Below are 26,137 nucleotides of genomic sequence, written 5' to 3'. Positions count from 1 at the left end.
CTGTGACAACATCCATGTACATGTATCAGAAAATATTTATTATTATTAATAATAATAATAATAATAAATAAATAACATGTATCACAACAATAAAGGTAAATTCACAACATCCAAATATCGTAAACATCTTAAATATCTTAAATATCTTAAATACCACCTCCTAATGAGGAGCTCCAGTCTACAGTGGGAGTGTGGGCTACATTTAGATTATAAATTGATAAGACAAATAAGGGGATACTAAACGGTTAGAAAAAAAGTGCTTTTCTCATTTTTGTGAAAACATGTTTGTACAATTGTGTTTGATTGTTATATCTTTTGTTTGTTTTTAGTCATTTTTGTCTGCATTCGACAGATCTTTTCAATACAAAGCTTTAACAGATGAATGCATCGTTCACACTGACAGACATGACACAAACAGAAAACATTGAACACAATGTTTTCTGTTTTCTGTTCTGCAGTTGGATTTAGAGCACACGAAGAAAACTGCACCTGAACTGACATAACATTGGCAAATGTGTCTTTTGCTAAGTCCTTATTTGTGTTTTTGTCTCTGTGTCACCTTTTCTCTGTGTCTCTCTCTCTCTCTCTCTGCCTGCCTGTGTGTAGAAACCCAGCCAAAGAAGATTCGGAAACCCCCTGGCCTGCCGTCCTCGGTGAGAGCTTATTTCTGCTCGCCTTCACAGCTCACAGTCCTTTCTCTCTCATTCTCTCTCTCTCTCTCTCTTCCACCACACACACTTGCTGCACATAGACACACAGACGGACTCACGTACACACTGCTCTCCCAGCTCTGCTTGAGCAGCTCTGTGACAGACAGGGGTAAAGACCCTCTGCTCAGTCAGACTCTCTGTGAGCTGACAGTCGGGCAACTCGGGCCCCAATAAACATCATCACTGTGGTTGTCTCTACACTACACAAGTGGTGTTCAGGGTCTGGTTGTCATGTAGACGAGCAATTTTATAGGATTTTGAGGTACTTTGTCAAGTCTGGTAACTCACCTTCTTCAGTGGCCCCGATTTGAATTATATGTTTTGTAAGAACACAAAGGTCCTGGATTTGGGTATTGAAGGTGTAAATGTTTCGTGCAGCCAATACTGATATATTTAGTAGTTAATACTAGAGATGCTAATTTTGAAACATTTTTTAACCGATAACCAACCCTCATTAACCGATTATTAACCGTTAACCGACAAGATTTTTGCCTCACATGCAGCTGCAGTGTATGAGCACAACAGACGTTCCCCAGTTCACCTGTCCGTGAGCGTTAACTTGGCAGCCACGGTGCTTCGTGTAGTGTCGCGAACATGCAGCCACTTTCCCAATAAAAGTCTCCACCACCCATTTATCTTAGTTTAGCCGGTTGTCAGCTGTGTGTTTGCCAGGCGTAACGAAAGCGATTGTCCGTGTGTGTGTTTGTGCAACGTTAGCATCTGTAGCTCTGCTGGTAACTTCGTGCTCCCCGTAGTCACACACATACGGTACCTGTGTGGGGTTGTCGGTGGCGCTATAGCTGTGAACGTAGGTGTAGCAGACAGTGTGTGTACAGTTTATTTGTCGCCGAATAAATGCTACGAGGCTACAACTCCTCCGCTCAAGCGAACTATTGACGGGAGCCAACTTCCTGTATCTGTGACGCTGGCTCAGACTCTCTTAAGGTGGACCAGCTTTTCTCCTTTAAGTGACGTGTTTTTCTCAGCTTTTTAATTAATTATTAACATTTCTTTTAACCGTTTTAACCGATAGCGTTAATCGGTTAAAATGATTAATAGCCTATCGTTTAAACGGTTAATTATTAACATCCCTAGTTAATACCAACACCATTTAATTTCAAATTCTCGATACCAATTTGATACCTTGGTAAAAAACAAAAGCCCATGTACTTGAACATCCACTTCTTTATTACTGTTTGCATGCTGGTTTTTGTTAGGAAGTTAAATATCATAATTCCCACTCTATTATTATTATATTTTATATTGCTGTGAAAACATCTCCTTCAAACAACGGTGTTCAAGTATCTCACCAAAAACTTAATTTTACAAGATTAAATATGAACATATCATGATAACGTTAGAATTTACGTTTGCCAAATATCAATGGCTCATTTTTACCGAATAGAGTCTGAACGATTCATAATGTAATGTGACACCTCCCGTGCTGAAATCTGAAGTCCTGCTGATTTCAACACGGATTTGTTGTTTGCAGTGTTGTATTTTCAGGGGAAAAAAAGGGTGCGTCCCCTGGACATGTTGATAGTGAGTTTACTGTATCGCAAAAAACATTTGCTAACGCCCCTGGAGCTCTGATGGTACCTGATGGTACCTGATGGTACCTGCGGTACCGTGGAAAAACAAGCACTGTTAACATTTTCTGAATTTTGGCATCGACTTTGTACCGAAGTATTGGTCCTTGTGACTTCCCTACAGCCAATGCATGAATGGTTCAAGTAGGTTGGGTTCTGGTGGTTCTGGTTCAATTTTGGATCCAGTTCAAAGTTTGTAAGAAGAGATTTGTGAAAGGAGTACTTCATCCACAAAATGACCAGTTGTATATTAATTACTCACAACGTGTTACCTTGAATACTTGAAGACATCTTTGTTTTTAATCACATACCTCCATGTTGAACAAAGAATCCAAAGCCAGAGAAAAGACTTGATGAATTGAAGTAAATGAAGACCGTGTTTAACCACAGCAAAACTATATCAGAACATCTGTTCACACACAACTCATGCAATATAGTCAAAGTCTCATTTATCCAGTCGTATGATCACTACTTCCCAAACACATGCATCTTTGCTAAAACCTTAATATTTAAAACACTTTGGACTTGCACAGACGAGCAGCACTCTGAGCAAGTGTGAGACTGTTTATGCGGAAGTGTTTTAAATAGTAAGGTTTTAGTGAAGATGCATGCTGGATAAATGAGACTTGAATTATACTGCATGAGTTGTGTGAGAGTTTGTAAAAAGATGCTTTGATATGGTAACTTTTCTCAATTTTTTTTAATTGTCTGTTCAACGTGGAGGCAGGCGAGAATAACATTTTCTGAAAGAATGCAAGGTAACAGGGCGAGTAGTTGATATACAAATGGTCATTTTGTGGGTGAAGTATTCCTTTTAAAGGACAATGAAGAAACCATTCTGGAAGTTGTTTGGCAAAGTTTCACTTCTTTGAATATCAATGTTGGAGTTTTAGTTCCCAATAGATATTAGGTTATTCATAACTTTTGTTCCTTAAAATAGTAAAGTTCAACCTAAATAGATTCAGTTGGATTTCAATTTGTGAAGCGGATTTGATACTGGATTCAACACAGTGCCATCGAACCCCAACCCCCCGATCCCAGCGCTACAAAGCACCATATAGTGCTTTGATTTACTGAACCAAGTGTCACATTTTGTCAGTGGGCCCAGAATTCCCAGCAGCTGATGTGTGGATGATGGCACACCACACATAGCTGGAAACACAAGTCACCGTGACGTATTTGAATATATCCTGAATGAATCTCACTGTTAGTTTAAAGTGAAGAATTGAATCCAACAGCAGTTGTGCACATCATTCCCATTTATAGATTATTTCCACTGAGTCCTGTGTGCTTAATACCAGCCAGTCCGTCTATACAGTTTCAGCTGCTGTAGATGATTCAGAGGCCATTTGCTCAATTTGAATACAACACCACACCAACTTCTTAACATTTTCCTCTGCAGATACATGTAAGTCCGTTATGATCCTGAGCCAACTTTGCTGTGTTAAATAGCAAACATGATATCTCACGTCAGAAGAACCCCACTGGCTAGTTGCCCCTCGTGTTGCTGTTGCTATTAGAGCCCAGTCTTGCTGCTTGAGCTGCCACTGCATCATCAATGTGAAATACTGCCTTTGCACAAACATTTTCTGTCACCCAGTCCTCACGCTACCGCAGTTCTCAGATGACAAGAGTGACCTAAAAGATAAACTGGATATGGAGCCTTTGCATCCCCTTACTTGTGGCATCTGTGTCTCAGCACGTTACCGTGAAGCAGTACACCGGCAACACTTGCAGAGGAGAGAAAGATTAAGATATTTACCAGTTTTTGTAAACATTTATGCACATTAGCCCCCTGTCTTTGCCCCTACGATTTCATCGTCTTATCAAAATTTGTGCAACATTTACTACCAAAAATTTAATATAAATTGACTCATGCCTATGCTGATGTTTTTTCAACGCATGGATGAAGTAAATTCAAAGGATTTATATGGCTGACTAGGTCCTAATCACAGAGCCATGGATGCGTAATCTGGCAGGAAATGAAGTCAAGCATTAACAGTGCTGCGGTCAGACTCTGTCTTAGTTTGAGATATAGAGTTGCAACAGATGCAACTGCTGTAGCCGGCTGCATTGATTAGGTGGGTTCATATCAGATCAACCAAGGCTTCATCCACACTAATACGTTTTAAAAAGCATAACTTTTGCTACATTTATGCCTACCGTCCACACTAGTCTGGCGCCTAAAACGGAGACGTTTGAAAACGCTCCTGACCCCGTTTTAGTTTTAAAACTCTGAGGTTGCGTTTCGGTGTGGACGGACAGAAACGGAGACCTTTGAAAACGATGATGCAGACACCCACGTTGGCTTCTTGATTGGGTCTTATCAGTCATGATGGAAGAAGAAAACCACCATAAGCCGTGATTACCGTGCGACTACCAGTGGTTAATTCAACATGGATAACGAGTTACAAGCGTTGCTGACCCTGTTGTTTATGCTAGCATCTGTTGTGCAGTTTAATTCTGCATTTTATAATGCTACTACTACTGCCTGCATGTGCAGAAGGCAAGCTATCATTTGAGCGCTTTGCATCAATTCCCGTGTCCAATGCTGCTTCCTGTTTACACCGGCACGCACATGCCCAGTGTACACGAATGGTCATGTGATATGCGTTTTCAGGCATGGTAGTATGGACGGAGATTAATTCTGGAACGGCCCTAAAAACACTCATCTGGACGGAGATCGTTGTCGTTTTAAAATGTTGTTTTAAAATGCTGTATTAGTGTGGATGTAGCCTAATAGTCGGTAAGGAGATGGATCAGACCTGGGGAACTTGCTGCTCATCTTATTGAAATTCAGAAATCTGTTTTGTCTTTTTAAATGACATCGGCGCTGTCCTCCACCTGTGGGTGTTGTCATGTTGAAGTGGCTGCTGAAACCTCGTCGTGTAGACACACTTCGCCGCGGTGACTACATCACAGAGATTGAGTGTGAACACTCTGTCTGGCCGAGGCCCCCTCTTTTTCACTGTCTGAACCTCAGTCATTCCCCGCAGTGTGAACGATGGGCCGCGTGGTTTTAGTGCGAATGATGAGATGTCTGTGTGTGTGAACCCCCCTCCCCCACCTCACCCAGCCCTCAGCCTACGCTTCACCACATGATGGCCTGGGTGGGCCTCCCCCTGTGAGTGACCCAGTTGTGAGGCGCGGTGCTTGCGAGGCCTCTTAGCCCCGTGTCTGAGCCCAGATTAATGACTGCCGATGATGATCCTGTGGTCTTTCGTCCCTCCCACACTCCCTCCCTTCCTGCCTCACTTCACCACCCCATCGACATACTCTTCTTTTTTTCTTTATCTACTTTTGTTGCCTAAATCATGTTGCTGTAAATCAGCAAACGGACAAATAATTGCTGCGCTGTAAAGGCTGTTTTTCATTTCCCGACACGGTCCCTAACTTCTGTAATGCCAGGTACACACTACACGAGAATCAAGCTGATTTTGAGCCTGATTTTCCCCTCCCGACAATAGACAGCAAAGCCCCAATTTTTTTGATGGATCTAAAGATTATCTTTCCAGATATTCCTGTAGGGTGAGGTATGTTAGGAATGTTTTTTACATCCCCGATCGGCTCGGATGTCCATCCTGGCCGCACCGATTTCAAATCGTAAATATTAAACATGTTCAATATTTGCGATCGGATATCCTGTTGTGTGTGGGGAACCCCGAGGACAGCCGATGACGCAGTCACGTGGGAAAGAACGATAGCCAATTGAGAACCAAGCTGACGGAAGGACAACCACCGCAGTCATGGCGGCCGCGGCTAATGCAAAACGCAAAGCATAATGTAGTAGTAGTGAGATGGAGCTCAGAAATGGAGGACCAATTTGTTGAATTGTGGCAACAACACATGTTTATTTAATGCGTCGCCGTGACTTCATCCATCCATCCTTCGTGAATTTTCAGTACAAAGTAAAAACTAACATCACTAATTCTTACTGCCTGTCGTCCGCCATGTTTGTTTACATTAAAGTCACGTTTGATTGCGAGAGATTTTGTGATATTTTCATTGTTTTTTTTAGTCTTGTTCAAAGTAAATCCTTGCTGTAATTATAATGAATGGCCTTTTTTAAACATCCCAAATCCACTGAGCTTATAATAAATATTTTTGTGGATTTGACCAGTAGCATATTTTATGTGCTTCACTCTGCATTATTTTTAAACAACGCTGGCCATTTCAAAGACCTCTGAAATGTTAGAAAAGCTTCATGAGACTAAATCAAATGAAAAAGAGGAAACATAAAGCACTCGTCACAGTTCAATAACCTGATTTTCAAACGCACCATATATGATGATGATGATGACGGTTTTGCCTCCTCTGGTTGTCATGCCCTCCGCCCTTTACTCCTTTAGCGTGTGTGGTGTGTTGTTTCGGCCAAATCGTTGCTCTCCACACGCTATAGGAACAAAACTGTTGAAATTAACACGTGTGGGGTCTCTCACATTTTCAACATCTGTTAAGATTTTAAAAATCTGTTAGTGTGGGCCAGCCTGAACCCACCACTACCTGTACACCAGATCCTTGCCCTAACGCCATGAACCTTCTCCCGCTCTCATCTGCAACAATCAAATGACATGGAGGAACTTCTCTTCTGCCCCCTAGTTGTCCAGTAGACAAATCACAAAACCCTCGTGGTTGAATAAAGCGGTTTGAGGTTAGTTTGATGTTAATCTTCATCTACTCCCCACCCCGCTTGCCTCAACCCATGTTTTTCTCGCGTAGAGACCTTTACACGGTCATAACCTGAATTACATTAAACCCCTATTAGTTGAGGATTTTACCCTAGAAATCCCCTTTCTTCCTGAGAATACAATTATCCAGCAGCCACCAGTCATTGTGTAGTTCTCTGTTCCCATCTAGAGCAGCAGGATTCACTCGACATTGTTCCCCGTGAAAGAACAACTCAAAGCCTATTGTTAAATGAAGCCATCTCCGTCATGTTTTCCCCTGAATTAACCGTGATCATTTTAAATCCCCTGTTTCCTTCACACTCCCCTGGCCATATCAAGCTTTGTTTAAGTCATTTAGATTACCTTCTCCTGTCCCCCCTCAACACCCCTTATCTCTCTACCCATTTCATAAATCATCAGGGCCTTCATTTTTTCCCCTCAATCCTCCCCCTTGCCCCTTTACCACCCCCTACCCACTGCAATCTCTCTCTCCCTCTCTCTCTCTGACTGGATCCCAGCCCCCATCTCTCTCTCCCTCTCTTCGCTCCCTCTCCTCAGCCCAGCTGCCTGTGGAGTTGGATGTGGTCCAGGAACAGGCAGATGGCTCTGTAATTAGAAGTGCATCTCTCCATTCCCTTTCCACTTCTCCCTGTTAAATCAAATTACAGAAAAAATCCCTTCTCTGGATTAGCATTCTTTGCAGCATAGCCTCCATTCTCTTTCTCTCTCTTCCTCTATTTTGCACAGAGGAGGAGAGGAAAAAGACGGACTGAGTGGTGGCTGATGGTGTTGGGGGGGTGGGTGGGAACTGAGGGCTTCTCATGTCCGTCTTCAGTCTGTGTCACTTAGAGCCCAGCATTGTGTAGAAAGGATATGTGACTCCTAAGGTGCTAAAAATGTCAGAGCTGTCCATTTTCATGTTTTCAGAAACCCAATCCTGTCTTGATGTCATATAGAACGTGATAGTGCTAGTTTGAGTGTGTGTGTATGCGTGTGTTGGCCCGCTGAATGCATGGTATGTGTGCGAGCTGATACCGAGTGTGTTATAGGGAGGGGCTGCAGGCTAGGCAGGGCGATGTCACTGGGGTCCTGGGAGCTAGAGGAAGTGCTCACTGTGCACTGGGATTCAAGCCGCCGTCGCTGTGCCCAGCATGGCATGGCCGCTGTGTTCTCCTCCACAGGCAAGGAGCCGGCCTGCCTCCACCGCCGGCAGACTCCCTCTTGCCATCTTGTGGCCACTTGAAGCCAGTGTGATTTTTAAATGTTTTTCAAAAGGATAGGGTGGATCGATACCTTACTATGTCGTCTCTCATGATGCTCAGGGCCACAAATTGAGAACACTATCTTTTTTAAAAAACATCCAGCATCATACAAAGTCCATGTTTAAGTGTTTAGCTTTAGAAATCACAATCTAACTGCTCACTGTCTGCATGTTTGTTTAGGTGTATGCTTCCACATCTGGTGATGAGTATGCAAGAGACAATGGAGGATATCCTGGTGCTAAGCCTGGAGCAGTCTACCCTGGTTCTTTCTATATGCAAGGTAACGTTTCACATAATATCACTGGAATGAATTTGTTGGGTTGTTATTCTATTTGTGAAGATGTTTTCATATTTGCACCCTGTGTATGGAATAATTTACAAAAAGACTTAAATTAGAGACATTCATATCCGTTGATGAATTCAAAGGCATCCTAAAGAATGTGGTGATAGAGGCATGTGGCTGTTTTTCTTGAGAGGCCACTGTGAACTAGGGGTGGGAGAAAAAATCGATTCACCAATGCATTGCAATTTTTTTTTTTTTAATGATTTTGAAATTGATTTTTTAATGCCAGAATCAATATATATTTGCTTCATTTGAGTCTATGCAGAGGTAGAAGGAAGTTACCGCTTTTATTGCTGTAGTCTGAGTATCGTGACGTCATATCGGTTCCGTATCCATCAACCAAAACAAACCGCAGCCGGCAAAAAACCCTCACATTTTAAATCCAAAGTGGTAAACAGTATACATACAATAAAGTATGGAAACACTTTGGGTTTCGCACATTACCAGGAAAAGCAGAGCTAGACATCACGGCTAAAGCTGCAGGCTAACTCTGTCATGGACAGGAAACGTTATCACATTGCAGGAACATGCAGTCAAGCCAGCCGTCGCTCTCATCTTCGTGGTCAAATCAGCCGACGCTACAACTGTAGAGCACCCATATACTGACATTTATGTGAAATGCATTCAAACGGCCCTGATGGAGCTGACCATGGATGTATAAAGAGAACGGAGCTGATGGAAGTAGACACGTGTGACTACGTCCGCTTTTCAAAATAATGTGTAAACAAAGGGAACTTTATATACAAAATACATATATGTAAATAAGATTAATTGGATTATATTCACCAAAAGTATAAACCATTACATGTCCCTTATAAATTAAATATAAAATAGCACTATTTTGTGAGGGAAATGTCTTTATTCTTTGATTTTTGGGTTGCTGGAAAAAAAATAATAAATAATGCCTGACAATGACTAATGTTTTAGACTTCAGGACATCTCTGACTACATACATGCTGAAAATCAAACATTTTTAATTTAGATATTTTTATTTAGATTTAACTTTTTCCCATGGCTTTGTGTTAAAACAGTTAACAAAAAATAAATAAATCGTGATATCAAATCGCAACACTTGTAGAATCTTAATACTTAAAAATCGCAATACATATCGAATCGGCACCAAAGTATCGTGATACACAGCTGTTCTTCTGTTTTATGTGAATTATTGTATATCATGTTGTATTTTATTGTGTGTGATTTTGAAGTGCTGCTACCTTGGCAATGTCTTTCTTATAAAAGAGATTTTTGATTTCAATGGGACTTCCTGGTAAAATAAATAATTTGCAAATGTGTCTCTGTTTTTCCCAGAAGACCCCTGGTCGTCTTCTGGCTACTCTGCCATGCTGGGTAACTCTCCTCACATTGGACAGCCAGGCTCCTTCTCTGCAATTAACCCACAGGACAGGATGGTGCGTATAAACGTCCTCAGTCTCAATCATTTTTGTTTATAATGACTCATATCTTCTAGTGTTGCTTGTAAGGAAATGATGTGGTGAACTTTGGAGCTGGGGGGGGCAGTTTATTTTTGGCATTATTGGATAAAAAAATCCATAATAACCTTTCAGCATATTGTAATTCATGTGGTAGCCCAGGGTAGGCAGGTTTCTGGAAAAGGCAAAAAAAAGCTTGAATTTGGAAATAAAACCCTCCTCCTGCAGTGCTCCTCTCGCCTCTTGCTGACCTAAACCCCTTCCACCAGACGAACAGGGGCACATGCACGCGCTTCATACAGTAAACCTGTACGAGTACTAGTTATTCATTTCAAACATCATCCCGATCGTGATTGTGATCCTGATGCTGTTATATTGCGGCGACACTATAAGAACTACCGTCTTGTTTTCTTTGCAGACTTGTGGGCCTGTAAAGCCCTTTGAACTGACACACTGTGATTCGAGGCTCTAGCGAGGTACAATATCGACGAAGCGTTTCAGACATGGAGAGAAAATGTTGCTAAGGATTTAGCCTTTTGCTAACTAGGACTGTCCTAAATACTATTTTTTTGGGCTTCGGAGCTTTGGTGAGAAATATTCGAAGGTATTCGAAGCTTCGCTTCACAGTGCATAAGGCTGACATGATCTTCTGTCTGTCTCCATCTCCTCTGTTTCAGTGCCCGCTGCTGCACTACTTTACACACACTTCTACACAACACAAACAGCGATATCTGCCTGAGAATAACTAATAATTATTAAGATATGAATAATGTTGTGGGATTATTCCTTATTTCGTGGACTATTTGGGGATTTATACATTATCATTACATACTTATTTATAAAAAATAAATAAAAACAAAGCATTTAAATACTGATTTAGAGGTTGATTACCATGGCAACGGTCAAAGCTTTGAAGCACGCGGGTCAGCCCTATTGCTAACTGTAGGTGTTGTGCTGCAGCGGTGAGTAGAAGGTTATTAGCTAACTATTGGCAACATTTTATCTCCATCTCTAAAACACTTCGCCAATATTGTCAGAGTCTTCTTGATAAGTCCGTCTTCTTTTTTGGGGTTGCTCTGCAGTGTAGGCAGTTGCTGCTAATGCTGGAATAGCAACTTTTCCTGCAAGACGTTCCGCCGTTGAATCAATCTTTCACTATCTAAAGAGACATGCATGCGCATCTGTACTTCTAGAACAGCCAATAGGAACCTCCTCTATTCTGAAATGACCTGTGATTGGCCAAAGTCTACCGTCCTGTCAAAACAGAGCCATGAGGAGGTGCAGAAGTCTCTCTCAGAACACTTGAATTACAATATGCTGAAAGGTTATTATGAAATTTTTGCCCAATAATGTCAAAAATATACTACCTACCCCCGCCATAAGGGATAACTTTTCATTGAGAGCAAAGATTTTAGCATCTGTTTCTTTTTCTGTAAAGGTCCCATATTGTAAAAAGTGAGACTGTCATGTCTGTTATAGTATAAAGTAGGTTTAAGTGCTATATAAATACTCTGAAAGTATTGAAACGTTTAATATACAGAGAAATACGCACAGCCCGTATTCAGAAATTGTGCGTTTGAAACAAGCCGTCAGTATTTCTGTCCGTTTGTGATGTCACATATATACAATATTTAGACAATTACACGGTTTTAAGCGTAAACATTCTTAATTTGTCCCAGTTTATTTCCGGTTGCAGTTTATGTAAATGACATCACCTGACAGGAAGTAAACATGGACCCAAAATGTTGCCTAGCAATGCAAATCCGTTGAGATCCGTCTGAAATGTGCTAAAACGGAGCATTTCAGACAGTATAAGGAAAATAAAGTTGTTTTTTTAACATTACAGCATGTAAACATGTTCTAGTAGAAACACAAAATACAAGTATGAACCTGCCAATTAGCATAATATGGGACCTTTAATTAATAAAACCATATATCATATATCATGTGAGATGCATGAATTAAATTCTGTTAACATAATGTATAATAATTAAACCTTCACCATCTTCCTTCATGAAGCATTTTTTGTCATATTTGTTTATTTCTCTGTGAGGGGTTTGTGCCTTATGAAGCTACTTATATCCCCTTTTCCAGAAGCGTCAACCCCTGCCTCTGTCCCCACAGAACTATCCTCTGCACAGCAGCGAAGTCAACGGCTTCCACTCAGCCCCCACCACCTACAACCACGCACCCGCCGCCATCAACGGAGAAGGCATCATGGGTGAGGGGAACCTTTTTTTAAAATGAACTTATCACGCAAGTATCTTGGTAGCGTCTGTCTCATGGTCATTTGATTGTTTTTTTTTTCTTTTCTATAAAAAACAAATAAACGGGTCATCTGACTCACATTATTTATTTTGTCTCTGCAGCCAGCCGAGGCACCACAGCTGGCAGTTCAGGAGATGAAATTGGGAAGGCTCTTGCCTCAGTGAGTTTCTGTTTGTTATTGGTTTTTCTAAATTAGTGCTGGGCAATGGAACAATTACAGTCATTTTGTTTTATTTCCTCTGGAGTGAAAATATGTGATGTTGGGTGGTGTGTGTGTCTGAAGGAAGAACAAATAAGTGCAAATTTAACTAAGAATGTTGACGTTGACAAAAATGTTCTGTAAGTGGTTTAGCATGATTTTGGTTGTTCATTCAAAACAGATGAAACATGCTGAAGACACATGTCAATAAGGACAAAACAGTGAAATTTAAGGACCTACTAATTGCTTTATTGTATTATATGTATTGTGTTTTGTATATCTGTTAATACAAGGGCTGCATTACTGATTATTTTAATTGTTGATTACTCTGTCAGTTACTTTCTTGATTAATTGATTAGTTGTTAGGTCTATAAAATGTCCAAAAAAAAAAATCCACCAGTGTTTCCCAAACCCCAAGATGATTAGTTGTTTCATTATTTTCTCCAATAGTCGTTTTGTCTATAAAATGTATTTTAATATTATTGTTATTATGTAATTATTGGTTGATAATAACCTACTTAATTATTTCTTATTTAATTTGCCGTAACTCTTTGTTACTCTTTATTATTTTCTTGATTAATCAATTAGTTGTTTGGTCTATAAAATGTCAGCAAATGGTAAAAAATTAAATAGTTGATTCCTTTAATAGTTGACAACTAATAGATTAATCGTTGCAGCTCTAGTGAATACGTAATTAGTTTTAAAGTGTATAAGCAATTCTCAAGTCCAATATTTGGCAGATATACCACAAAAAAAACACATTTGCCCAACAAAGTAGTATTTATTCTAATAAAATAATTATTGGTTCATAATTACCAACTTTCTTATTTAATTTGCCGTAACTATTTGATTCTTCTAGTAAACGTTTTATGACATGGCGTTTGACTGATTCAAGATAAATATTTGTATGATTTAGAAAACATTGTAGAAAAAAATCTATTGTTGTGACACATTGCCCAGCACCAGTTCACTATTGCAACTAAAATCAATAACGTTGGGGTGTTTTGATCAATTCTTTCAGATTTACCCGTCGGACCACAACAGTAATAACTTCTCCTCAGCTCCATCTACTCCTGGATCTCCTCAGGCCATCGCAGGTACAGTTGGATTCTCACATATAGATCATATGAGCATCAAACTGTTACTACTTATATAAAAAAAAATAACATTTTATGGTTTTAATGTTTTGTCGAGGCACTTATAGGCATTTAATCTCCAATCAACCCGTGATGTGTTGTCTTTAACACCAATGAAAAGAAATCTGCATTTCATAAAAACATTATTTAGTCTTTTTAAAAAGACCTCGTCTTCATTTTACCTGCATCATTTAGGTGTTTTGATATAAGATTCATGTCAACACAGCTGAGTAAATTTTGCCAATCAGAAGGTTGGTAAACTGAGTTCAGGTGTTTTTTTATCCTGTGCTTTATTCTCACACATGCAACCTCAAATTTGGATAATATTTCAATTTCAGCCACAGAATACCTACATCAGTCCAATTGATTTAACGTGTTCAGTTTGATTGCAAGCTTGTTTTTGGCACACAAAAAAATGAATCAGTTGAAATTGTTGGAGCAAAAATGATCCTCTGCATGTTTAATGTTCTTCAGCACAGAAATGTGTCTGCAGCTCCATCTGCTGTAAAGTAAAGAATTAGCACTATACACTATCCCAATATTTCTCTCTGCAGGAGCTCAGTCTCAGTGGCAAAGACCAACCTCACCCAACTATGAAGGGCCGCCACACACACTGGTATGTCAAAACATTTCTCTGCTACATCCAAGTTAATTTGAAACAAGATGTTGCCTGAATATATTCTTATATTTGTATTAGGGCTGTCAATCGATCAAAATATTTAATCGAGATTAATTGCATGATTGTCCATAGTTGATCGCGATTAATCGCACATTTTTTATCTGTTCAAAATGTACCTTAAAGGGAGATTTGTCAAGTATTTAATACTCTTATCAACATCGGAGTGGACAAATATGCTTGCTCTATGCAAATATATGTATATATTTATTATTGTGAATCAATTAACAACACAAAACAATTAAAAATATTGTCCAGAAACCCTCACAGGTACTGCATTTAGCATAAAAAATATGCTCAAATCATAACATGGCAAACTGCAGCCCAACAGGCAACAACAGCTGTCAGTGTGCTTACTTGACTATGACTTGCCTCCAAAACTGCATACCTGTAAAGGGGAGACTCGTGGGTACCCATAGAACCCATTTTCATTTACATATCTTGAGGTCAGAGGTCAAGGGACCCTTTTGAAAATGTCCATGCCAGTTTTTCCTCAACAAAATTTTGCACAAGTTTAGAGCGTTACTTAGCCTCCTTTGCGACAAGCTACTATGACATAGTTAGTACCAACAGATTCCTTAAGTTTTCTAGTTTCATATGAATAATATATAATTATAAAATATATATATATATATAATAATAAATTAGTGGCGTTAAAACGATTTTGCGTTAATGCGTTATTATTGCGTTAACTTTGACAGCCCTAATTTGTAAGTTTTAACTTTTATTCTGTTTTGTCATCACATTGATATCTGAGTGCACGCTCGTTGTGTTTTATATAGCAGAGTAAAATGGAGGACCGTTTGGAGGAGGCCATCCATGTACTGCGTAGCCATGCTGTGGGTCAGGGCTTAGAGGGCGCCCCCGACATGCACAGCCTGCTGTCCTCCTTACAAAACGGCCTCGGGGGCCTCTCTCCAGCTTTCCCAAATGCAAGCCTCGCCCTCAGCAACAGACATCCTGCTATGGTGAGTCACCTACTCGCCTCAAATTTGTGTTTCATTCGTGTTTGAAAAAGACATGGACTTCTGATGGTGCAACATGAAGCAAACAGGTGTTCATTTGTGTTTGTGGTTAATGTACAAAATATCAACACTTCAGAATTTACTAGGCAAGTTTGTTTTCATGCTGACATAATGGAGATTGAAAATGTGTCAGCCATTGATAAAGAAACTGTCAGTATCAAGGTTGAAGTAACTATATATTGTTTGTAACATGGCCTACTAGAACCATAACATGGACAATACACTTTGATTTATTGATTGACAGGGTACCTTGATTTTATGTTGTATTTCTTTGTTCCACATGAAATTAGTTTTCTGTTCTAATTAGCAAGAAAATTTGAGGAACAGGATCAAAAAATGTCAAATGTATATTTGTGCCATCTGCTGGCCAAAAGTAAAATTACAAGCAATTAGGAGTAAATAGTATTTTTATGCATCTTGAGTTAAAAAACATTGGTTTCACAAAAGATGTTGGCAAACAACATGTATAACATTTTTCATTTTCATAAAGTAAACTTTTGCTCCCATACAGTTGTGGACATGTCAAGCAGGAGTGGGCGATATATCGAATATACTTCATGTATTGCAGCTTGTTGTACTTGGGATGTAGTAAATGACATCGCCAACATCGAATATAAATTGTAATTTTTTAGCTTTTTTTTAAACTCGCTTTAGCGTTTCAAAAAAAGGCATTACCGCTTTTAACAATCGCCACCGTCTCTGAACATATGAGACATACTGGTTTTGAACTACTTGTGGGAAAGAATGAACATGTAAGAGTCTGGATAAAAAGCTCTGTTTTTGCTGTCTACTTTTCTCTTTACAGCGTGCCACTTATTTCTCTGACTCAATAATTTATCGGTTATAGGTCTGATATATATATATATCGCGATATAGCCTAAAAATATAGAGATATCATTTATAAACCATATCGCCCAGCCCTAATGTCAAGTTATTTTTTTCTCTGTATCTACTCTTAAAGTTGGACCAACGCATTTTGTTTTGGGGAACCGTTGCAGCCTGTTTTCTAGGGGTGTAGTTGTGATATGTCTTTCTGTGAGAGGTTCACATCATGGTTCTCCACCTTCATCAGCAGGGAGGGAAACACGAGGAGCCCACAGGCCTTCCTCCCAGCAGCACTCTTCTGCACGGTCATCACGCATCCGGACCCACACCGCCAGTTGGTCAACCAGAAGGCTTTACCAGTAAGTCCAATTAGATATCTTGTCACTTACAGTAGAGCATGTCAAGTGTTGTTCAGTGAAACTAAATAACAGTCTTGAAAACAAACATTTGATTTTGTGGCAATTAGGGCCGTCAAAATTGGCCAAAAATGACTTTCGAATATTCGTTCTAAAATAACACATAGGTTTGAACTATTCAAATATCTAATTATGCGCATTATGTCCATGACACCGTGTGCTAACTGGCCACGAGCGACGCAGCGCTGAACTTTTGTTTGTCGCCCTGTTCCAATTTCTTCCTGTCGCTTGCTTTGAAGGCACCGCAACGGACGAGGAACGACTTATTCGTGAAGTTGAAATGAGGAGTTATGATACCTCCTCTTTTAACTACAAATACTTAAATAAGGTGGCAGTTGTCTGGAGGGAGATCGCCTGAAAGTTTCCTACTTGCTGTATGTCATTTCCAGTAAATATAACAATATAAAGCATATGTTTTCTGTTTAAAAAGTGCAAACGTGAGAAGATAGCAAGTACTACTCACCCATCTAAGTGATTACGTCTCCAGTCTGACCTCGAGCGCACAGCTGATGGTTTGTTTACGTGACGCAGCGTAATGCTTGCTGTTAGGACCGTTAGGACACGGTGTCACTCTTTCTGCGGCCGGGTTCTCTCCCATCATTATGGTTGTTGTTGAATTATTCCTCGTTCAGCTTGACTTAACGTTACATTTCATTTTCAATCAATGAAAGTGACATTGTGTGAATCCCGTCCTGTGGTGCATTCAGTGTGCACCAGGCAGACAGCCACGGTAGTGCTTTTTTTCTCCCCACAATTGAATATTAATTTTCATATTTGAATATCTGTTTTATTTGTTTTTATTTTACTTTTCGAATATACGTATATTCAAATTTATATTTGTTGACAGCCCTAATGTCAATGCTAGTGTACATACACAATGATACGCAGTTGAGAATTCTTCAGTGATCTCTGCTTAACTTCATTAGCTTTTCTCGTGCATCTGTTGTATTGCATCCCCTCCTTAAAGAGGTTTCAGTACTTTGGAACATCCTAACATCTTTGCGTTTGTCCCCAGGTCTCCCTGGATTGGCCCGCTCCTCGCACTCCTCCAGCAGCTCAGACATCAAAAGAGAAGATAAAGAGGACGATGAAAACTCATCTGCAGACAAATCCGACGACGAAAAGAAGGACGCCAAGGCAGCACGCCAACGACGGTAAGGTCGTCCTTACTCTGTCTTCTAGTATTTGTACTCTGGATTTACAAACCTGGCACTTGAATTTAACGGCATGAAAAACTTATTTTCCAGAAAGAAGGAGATTGTCTTGACACAATTATTGCCGTGTGAAGTGTGAAAATAAAAAGGAACCTATTTGAAATTGGAAATATCTGCTGCAAGGTTCCACATGTCAGCTGTTAAATTAGACAATGTAATTCATCTTAGTCATCTCCTCTGTCCTGTGTTCCCCACTGATTGCCCCGACATATGTTAGGTATTTAACAATGTTGAAATCCCCCTTCCCTTCATGTCACGTTTTCAGAAAGGAGGCGTTGACCCTCCAGATGCTCTCTAGCCTTTCAGACCAGAAAGATGAGTAAGTTTCTCTGATATAGAGGGTCGATTTCTTGTGCTTTTGACATCACTCAAAGCACATGTTCATGAAATCTGACTTTTGATTGGCTGAACCGTTGTAGTAAAACTTTATGACATTCTGAACTTTACTATCCATCACTGACTTTCAATATTTCTGTATTCATGCTGCAAAGAAATTATGAGATTTGAAGTTGAAATGGAAATGTATTAGGCAAAAACATTTACCCCTAACAAAACAATACAATAGGAAACCGTACAACACAACAGAGATTCTTTTTGATGAACCAAAAGGTGCCGGAAGTTACAGCTCATTATGCCTTCCCTTCTTAAAAGTACATCATTTGTTGTTTTAACGTTTAAACACAATGCAAACACAGTGTAGTATACTTGCATAACATAATACTGTATAACCAACTACGGTAAGTCGTTTTAAAATCTATTAACTAAGCTTGACTATCCGGAATTAACATTGGAGATATCAACAACGGCATTTTGACTAGTCATAATTATATTGTGACTAGTCAGAATTTGTATTCAAGACATCTATAACGTCATTCTGACTAGTCAAAACGACAGAGATATCTGTAAACTCAGCTTTGACTGTCCCAAATAACAGTTACAGATATCTCAAACGCCATTATGACTAGTCAGAATTGTTGTGCATCACATTGCTCAAGCAAGGCTTCCCATTGGATGTTGGCTGAACAAAGCACTTGTTAGCTTTTGCTGTTGTTGATATGATAGAAAATGGATGACATAGAATGAGCTTCTTCAGCAAGGAAGTGATTGAAAAGGAAAACGAGAGCTTCGTTCACTAGAGTTGTGGTAGAAATTTACAGCATATTGTAAATTTATTGTCTCCAGACACACTTGATAAAACCATAAGGTTACAGTGCAGTGCCATAGTATGCAACATCATTTCGCTATAGTCAAAACTCTAATTCAAGATATCTGTAATTACATTTTTGACTAGGCAGAATGAAAGTTAAAGATATCTCCAAATGAGATATATCTCTAATGAAAATGTATTTCAAGATATCTATAACTTATAATAATAGATATCTACAGTTAAATTATGATTAACCCTAATTCCAGTTTGACATACGTCATTTTGACTAGTTAAAATGTAATTTAAGATATCTAAAAAGGACAATGTAGATATATTCAATTGAGGGGAATAACAGATATCTTGAATTAGAGTTTTACGAGGCAAAAGACGCTGTAATGAATATCCGGTCTAGCTAATAGATGTTAAAATGGCTCGCCATACTTTTGTGGAACAGATATTTTGATCATGTGAAGTGGGAGATGCTGCTTTTTGATAATGTTTTTCCAGTATTATCTTTTATATAGTTTGCATTTAACTTCTCACATGTCTTATTTTTTAGTGCCTCCATTCAGTACAAAGCTCAGCTGTGGGTGTACAGTCCCTGCTCTTAATGCTAAACTTAAAGTAACATGAACACACTATGTGTGTGATGGTATGTCTTGACCTTTTTTTTTGTTTCTGCCCGTGGCCTCATCATTTCATTTCTATTTGTAAGCAGTCTGGACGACGAAGAAGATGACGAGGACCTTCCCCCCGAGGTGAAGCTGGAGCGCGAGAAGGAACGGCGAGTGGCTAACAATGCCCGCGAGCGTCTCAGAGTACGGGACATCAACGAGGCATTTAAGGAGCTTGGGAGGATGTGCCAGCTGCACCTAAGCCACGACAAACCTCAGACCAAACTTCTCATCCTGCACCAAGCCGTCAATGTCATCCTCAATTTAGAACAGCAAGTCAGAGGTCAGTCTGCCAGCAGCGCACCGTGGATGGGAAGCACAGTTATGTTTACCTCCTGTTCAAATACACAGTTATTCTTTTATACTGAGTAAGCCTGTTTCTGTTTTCCCTTTTCTCTGTCAGAGCGTAACCTTAACCCCAAGGCAGCATGTTTAAAACGCCGTGAGGAGGAGAAGGTGTCCGGGGTGGTGGGTGAAGCAGCCATGCAGCTCTCAGGAGGCCATCCTAGTATGGGAGGAGATGGCCACAACCCAGTTGGCCACATGTAACACCAGGTAGGCCTTGAATTGATTTTTTAAGACTTAACCCTGAGTATGTTGTAGATGTTGTTTTGAACCTCAGTTACATTAAAGTTATAATCCTTAAGATTTCAGTCCTGGCTGATTTGGCAACACCCATGGTTACTGGTGTGGTTCAAGACTACAGGTCCCAGAATTCTTTGGGCAGCAAACACTGGATGTTGTCAGAAATACAACTAGAGTAACCAAACAAACTGTCATAGTTTTAATAAAAAAAGAAAGTCAATAACTGGTCTTTTTCCATCATGCCACGTGCAATTGCAATCTAATTTAACCCTTTAAAAATGGAGCGAGGTCGCTGTTTGCACGATCCTGTTTAAATCGATGTAAAATAAAAAAACATAATAGCTAGAGCGCTCATCCTATTTGCAGAAAAATATGCATAGTTCAAATAACTTATGGAGTGTTAACACATATTTTGTTCATGGGTCTACATTTAGAAGTATTTGGATCAATATGTTTTGTGTGTTTATCAAGTAACATTTTATGAAATTTTTTTTTTATATTTTTTTAATTATTATGGTTTATTGACTTATATACCTTTTTAGCTTAAATTGTATAGATTATAGAGATATGAAGAATTTGAAGATACTCCAAGCAATGACCTCACAAAAATACCAATGTAGGCATTGGCGGACCATTTCTATTGCAGAGTTCAAAGGGTCAATGGTGGACATGCTGCATGTAGTTATCCACACAACAGGACACAATAAAGTTTGCTACCTTTAGGGCTGCAACTAACGATTACTTTTATTATCGATCGATCTGCCGATTATTTTCTTAATTAATTGTTTGGTCTATAAAATGTCAGAAAATAATGAAAAATGTTCATCCCAGTTTCTCAAAGTCCAAGGTGATGTTTTAAAATGTCTTGTTTTGTCAGTTCAAAACCCAAAGATATTCAGTTTAATGTGATATAGAACACAGAAAAGCAGGAAATCTCCATATTTGAGAGGCTTAAAACAGCATTTTCTGCCATTTTCCCATGAAAAATGACTATCATTTACTTTATTATCAAAATAGTAGGCGATTATTTTCTGTCCATCAACTAATCGTTGCAGCTTTAGTTACTTTGATGAGGAGATGGAGGTATGCGGCCTGTCACCTGCAGCTCTTCCTGAAATATCCAAAACTAATCCTCTATTGCAAAATGCAGAAACAACAGTTGTCTTGTTTTGTAGATTGTCTTTTTGATAGCTGATCGCTCCCTGCCTGTGGCTGCTTCACAATTAATGCCACTCTGTGTTTCACCAGTTTAATACATTTTAATGTTAAGTAGCGGAAGTACGACATGTTTGGTTTGCAAGAGCAGGAATTCCCCTTGAATCCCTCATGCGTGTGACGGCAACTTGAATCCAGCATGGGACGGCAGAATCTGCCACAAACAATGAAAACATAATTGCTAGATGTAAATGTCACTGAGTGGCTATTGCTGGACCATAAATGAGGTTTGATTTTGGGAAAATCTTAAGGATTTTAACTTAAAACACAAATTACACTAGTTTGTTGGAGTCATTGGGCTCTGTGTTATCCTCTATATCTTGTTAAAGTCTTTATTATACAGCAATACGACAACATAATGTTTTTGGTCCTTCCTTTTTTGCAGATCTGGTGGTGTTTCCTTGGCTGTCAGAGGATGTGGCCTTAACAGATTTCTTCCACCCATTATTCTCAGTGTGTGTGTGTATATGTGGACATGTCTGTGTATTGTCCGTTCAAGTTTCAAGATGCACATTCACACACTCGTACACACATGCATACTGCCAAAACTGACACAGCCTGTTTGTCGCACTCCCAACCATGACTACAAGCTCAAATGTGAAGAACTTTTTTTAGTTTTGCTTTGTTTTATACATGTAAAAAAAAAAAGATTCTTCTTCTTCTTGGTTTCCACAAGATGATGGAACACCGGAGTACTTTTTGTCCTGCCACAAATTGGGACTCCACACACTGCCGAGAGGTGCTCTTGTGAAAGAAAGGAGACCTAAACAAACACAAATTGAATCAAGGATTTGTGCCTAATTGTTACATGTTTTCTATTTGACATTTAAGCAAATTGCTTTACATGTGAGGAACATTTATTGTGAGGGATTGCTTATGTGTATGAGCAATTATTTTTAATGTATGTCATTCCCAGCGTGATGGTACAGTCTTACATATGTTATGTAACCAAGCCCATAGTTGAAGTTGAATTGTCTAAATTCAGTGACTTTTCCTTGATCTTATCAGCAAGTGTTTGGGGGGGAAGGTCACAACGGAAAGGTCAAAGTCTTGACAGTTCAAAAGCAGCTTATGAAAGACGTGAACTCTGACCTAGAGGCAGTCTCTGAATGATGCCCGGTCTCGTCCCACGAGGCATCTGGAGACTTGGAGAAGACTCCTTCCTTGAAGGTTATGAATTATCCAAGTGGTAGAGTCTGTCAACTACAAACCCGTTCTTCCTATTTGTTGACCACAAATTCTAGTGTTAACTCAGTAATCCCATGTCATAAGTTCAGGTTTTTGTACTGCTTTATGTACTAAAGCATACTTGGACAAGACAAAGCACAGTTGTAAAGGTTTAGGCTGAAAGTTAAGTGTCGACCTTGTTGTGCATTTCAGTCCCCGAAAGTCTAAAAGCCATTTGAGACGCTTGCTAAGTGATCAGCACCACTTAGTGCTCTTACTTACCTAAAATGGTTTACGGACAATGCCAGCACACTTAACAGCTCCCCTTAATTGATGTTCTGTAAAAGACAAAAAAATCTGGGTTCCTTTTTTTGATGAAGGGATCTCATCAGTCCGCGGTTGTTTGAAGCAGACAAGCCTTTGTGTAACGGAGGCTTTCCTTTTTCCTAAACGAGCATTCCCACTGAATTACAGCCCCTCACCTTCCTCCTGAGTAAGTTTGTTCTCACGTTTCTTACCGAGCGAAGTGTGACGTGTAAATTCACTTCATACATTACTCTGATATGTTTCATTTTTCAAAAATTAAATATATATAAAAATATATATTTTTTGTTAGTCTATACATTGTAGATTTTTTACATAAATGGCAATATTAGTTTGAAGTTTAGAGTGTATTGTAGATGAGCTGAATAAGGGGGATATTTGACATTTAAATGAAATTGTTCAAAAAAATTAATTCAAAATTGAACGGGGATGGCAGAGGAAAAAAGGGTCGACAGATGATAAATGAAAAAGCGTTTGGTGTAATTCCAGTTTTAGTTGTAAGGCGTATCATCAGCTACCCAGATGAATTTTTTCTTTCCATTTGGGGGTTTTGTGGACAGAGTTTTGTGCCACGGTCCCGTTGAAGTCTTCAGCAGCGAGGCACTGAGGAAAAATGTGGGAAGATTTTTGTCTCCAACAGTAATTATGCAAACTGGTTTTTGAATGTAGCTACCATACAAATGTGGATCACCTTCATTTTTCAAAGTTGTGTTCCTGGGTTTTTTGTCAGTACTAGTTTTCATTTCACCTTTTTTCTAATGTTTGCCCTCAAACAAGTGGCTCTCAGTGTGCAGCTCACTTTCTAGTAGCCCTGCACATTTATTATTGGAGGCAGACGTCCGTATTTGGGTGTAAGGTAAAAGGATAATATGGAGAACAAAAACAGTGTTATTGTGATGTTATTTCCCATGTCATGTCATGTTGTGAATGGTTTTTACCAACATGTAATCACAAATGGGAGGTAGAGCATTTTGTGTGTTTAATTTCTACAAAAAGAGATGAAGAAAAAGACCTATACAAATCAATAGTGTGGCCTTTTCATTCTCAAGACTTAAGATGACATGATGGGAGAGTGATACCTTATCAGTGCCTGAACTTGTATTTTTTCATTTAAGACAGTTTTTATTTTGTGAACCATATCATTTCATTTATCATGGAGATTAAAGAGGTACTTGTTCATTCCCCCACCCTCCCTTCTCCTAATGCTTTTTTCAATTTTCAGGAAGAAGTTTAAATGGTATAAAGAGATTTTCTTTCAGTGTATCTAGTTAAATAAATAAATGTTACGTAGATCTTGTTTAGTTTTTATTCCCTTTTTTTCTAATTATTCAACTGGATTATATTGTCCAAACTGCTGTTTTAGTTGAGGTCATGGGTCCAGGTCATGAGTTTTTCTTTCTATCCGCCCTATATTGCAAATATCACTTGACATTACAGGGTTCAAGACATGCTGCTTTTGGCTCTGATTGTCTGCTTTTGATGCACATTAACATGTTTCAGTGTATGTGTTGCTTCAATTTCAATGTAGGGAGTGAGTTTTAATTTTCCGTCGTAGCTGGAACCTCTAATGACTTGGAGCATTTTCAAATTTCTGTATATCAGAGTGCAAGCCCTTTGCTGCAGTGACTTTGAGTATATTTTAGTCTCCAGTGACTATTCTCACCTCTGACCTTTCACTCTTCCAGCTCTTTTGACGCCGTTGACAGTGACTCTTTGCGAGAAGTTCTAATCACTTCTTTCAAAAAGTTGTATTTGAAGTTTTTTCTTTTTATTATTACAAGATCAATAATTGTACTGAATATTTGTTCCAGGGGCGAGGGGGAATCTGACTTGATGTCATTTAGTATTCTGTGAGCATCCCATTAGCCTACAAGCTACACATTATTTGTTTGGGGGGGAACCTTATTTCTTTAAACACGAGTCTTGACAGTTTGAAATCTGCAGAAAAAGCAAGCCGACCACTGCAGGAGCACATGATGTCAACAGAAAAATCACAATATTATGATGGAAAAATGTTAAGTTGACGGGCTTGAACTTGTTTTGGTATAAGAAAGCAGTAATAAAACACTTGCTTTCAACAGTTTTGTCATATCTTTGTTGAGACTAAAAAGGGGGAGACTATTGAGTGTTGAATACATTCGCAGGTACAGAGCCTGACATCTTGGGAGTGAGGACACTGTTGACTCCTGCAGGGTCCTCAGAGTGCCTCACTCTATCTCTCTCTCTCTCTCTCTCGCTCTCTCTCTTTTTTTATATATATATATATATATATAAATATATATAGTTGAGAACTGTCCTGTATATAACAGTAATGTAGCAATAAATGTGCCATTTTTAATAACAGATTATACCTTTTCCAATGTCTGGCTTTTGAATATTGTATACATAAAAAGGAAAATAAAGGAAAACATTGTAATAAAGGGTTTATTGTAGTTCGGAAAATGAATTTGTTCATATTTGCCATTGTTCAATAACCGGTTAGGGAACAAATGCTTTTTTATGGCAGCTTCATGATTATGCAACCACATTAAATTCAAGATACCAGTTAATATATGTTGTTTTCATAAAGTCAACATGCACAGGGCTGGATTATTAGTTATAACTACATGGTTGCCTAAGATAGAGCACATAAATATTTAAAACAACTGTGTTGTAAACAGAGACCTTTGAAATGGTGGCCTGAAATGACCCGTAGTAGTGATGTGTTGGTCACGAACGAGCCGGTTCATTGAGCCGGCTCTTATAAGGGAACGATAAGAGCCGGCTCACGTCCGAGAGCCGTTTTTTTCTTTTTCTTTTTTTTTAAAAAATTAATTCAAAGCAGAATGATAGGACGATCTTCTCCGCGCCACGGGCACTCCATGCACTGACTGTGACTGAATGTTGTGTTAATGACGTCCGTGCGACCAATCAGGTGATGACAGACAAGGATCATACCATCAAGCAGGTATTGGCGGGAGTGCGCGGCGCGCTGACGGTCTACAGGTACAGAGCAGGAGTAATGGTACGTGTCCACAGGGGCATTTTTTATTGCGAGGGGGCGCGACTCTTCCCAACATTGGACACTTGGTGGGCTGTCACTAGACACAAGGCCTGATTGGACGAACGCTTTCCCGCCGTTGGCTGCTGCTCCCAGCTTTCAAACCGGAAACAGGTTGGAGGCTCGTTTGGAAACTTTCTTCTTTTATTTCACAAGAAATAAGCCATGCAGTTGCTGAATCTGTCTTTATTTTGGATCAACAACATTTATTTTAAAAGATTCTCG

General features: G+C 39.3%; 1 protein-coding gene across 40 annotated transcripts in view; it reads left to right on the top strand.

Moving 5' to 3' along the window:
- The window catches only part of tcf3b (transcription factor 3b), a 44,343-nt gene extending 19,393 nt beyond the window's left edge, over positions 1-24,950 (top strand). For 3 of the 40 annotated variants that reach the window (XM_074635733.1, XM_074635755.1, XM_074635754.1), the window contains 14 exons: positions 607-653; positions 8,409-8,508; positions 9,880-9,980; positions 12,096-12,222; positions 12,371-12,429; positions 13,490-13,565; positions 14,159-14,220; positions 15,063-15,248; positions 16,378-16,489; positions 17,562-17,700; positions 18,026-18,079; positions 19,623-19,864; positions 19,985-20,136; positions 21,767-24,160. In XM_074635733.1, the coding sequence (XP_074491834.1) occupies positions 607-653; positions 8,409-8,508; positions 9,880-9,980; positions 12,096-12,222; positions 12,371-12,429; positions 13,490-13,565; positions 14,159-14,220; positions 15,063-15,248; positions 16,378-16,489; positions 17,562-17,700; positions 18,026-18,079; positions 19,623-19,864; positions 19,985-20,130 (1,451 nt within the window). In that variant the 3' untranslated portion in view covers positions 20,131-20,136; positions 21,767-24,160. Of the gene's footprint in view, positions 1-606; positions 654-8,408; positions 8,509-9,879; positions 9,981-12,095; positions 12,223-12,370; positions 12,430-13,489; positions 13,566-14,158; positions 14,221-15,062; positions 15,249-16,377; positions 16,490-17,561; positions 17,701-18,025; positions 18,788-18,896; positions 19,865-19,984; positions 20,137-21,766 lie in introns of those variants that run through there. The other 37 variants (XM_074635740.1, XM_074635765.1, XM_074635763.1 and 34 more) reach the window with 26 other exon arrangements.
- Positions 24,951-26,137: the final 1,187 nt, after the last annotated feature.

The sequence above is a fragment of the Sebastes fasciatus genome, chromosome 5 (assembly GCF_043250625.1).
Source record: "Sebastes fasciatus isolate fSebFas1 chromosome 5, fSebFas1.pri, whole genome shotgun sequence".
In the NCBI taxonomy this organism is placed as follows: Eukaryota; Metazoa; Chordata; class Actinopteri; order Perciformes; family Sebastidae; genus Sebastes; species Sebastes fasciatus.
Note: the sequence above shows the minus strand (reverse complement) of the source record. Positions and strands in the feature narration are given on the sequence as shown.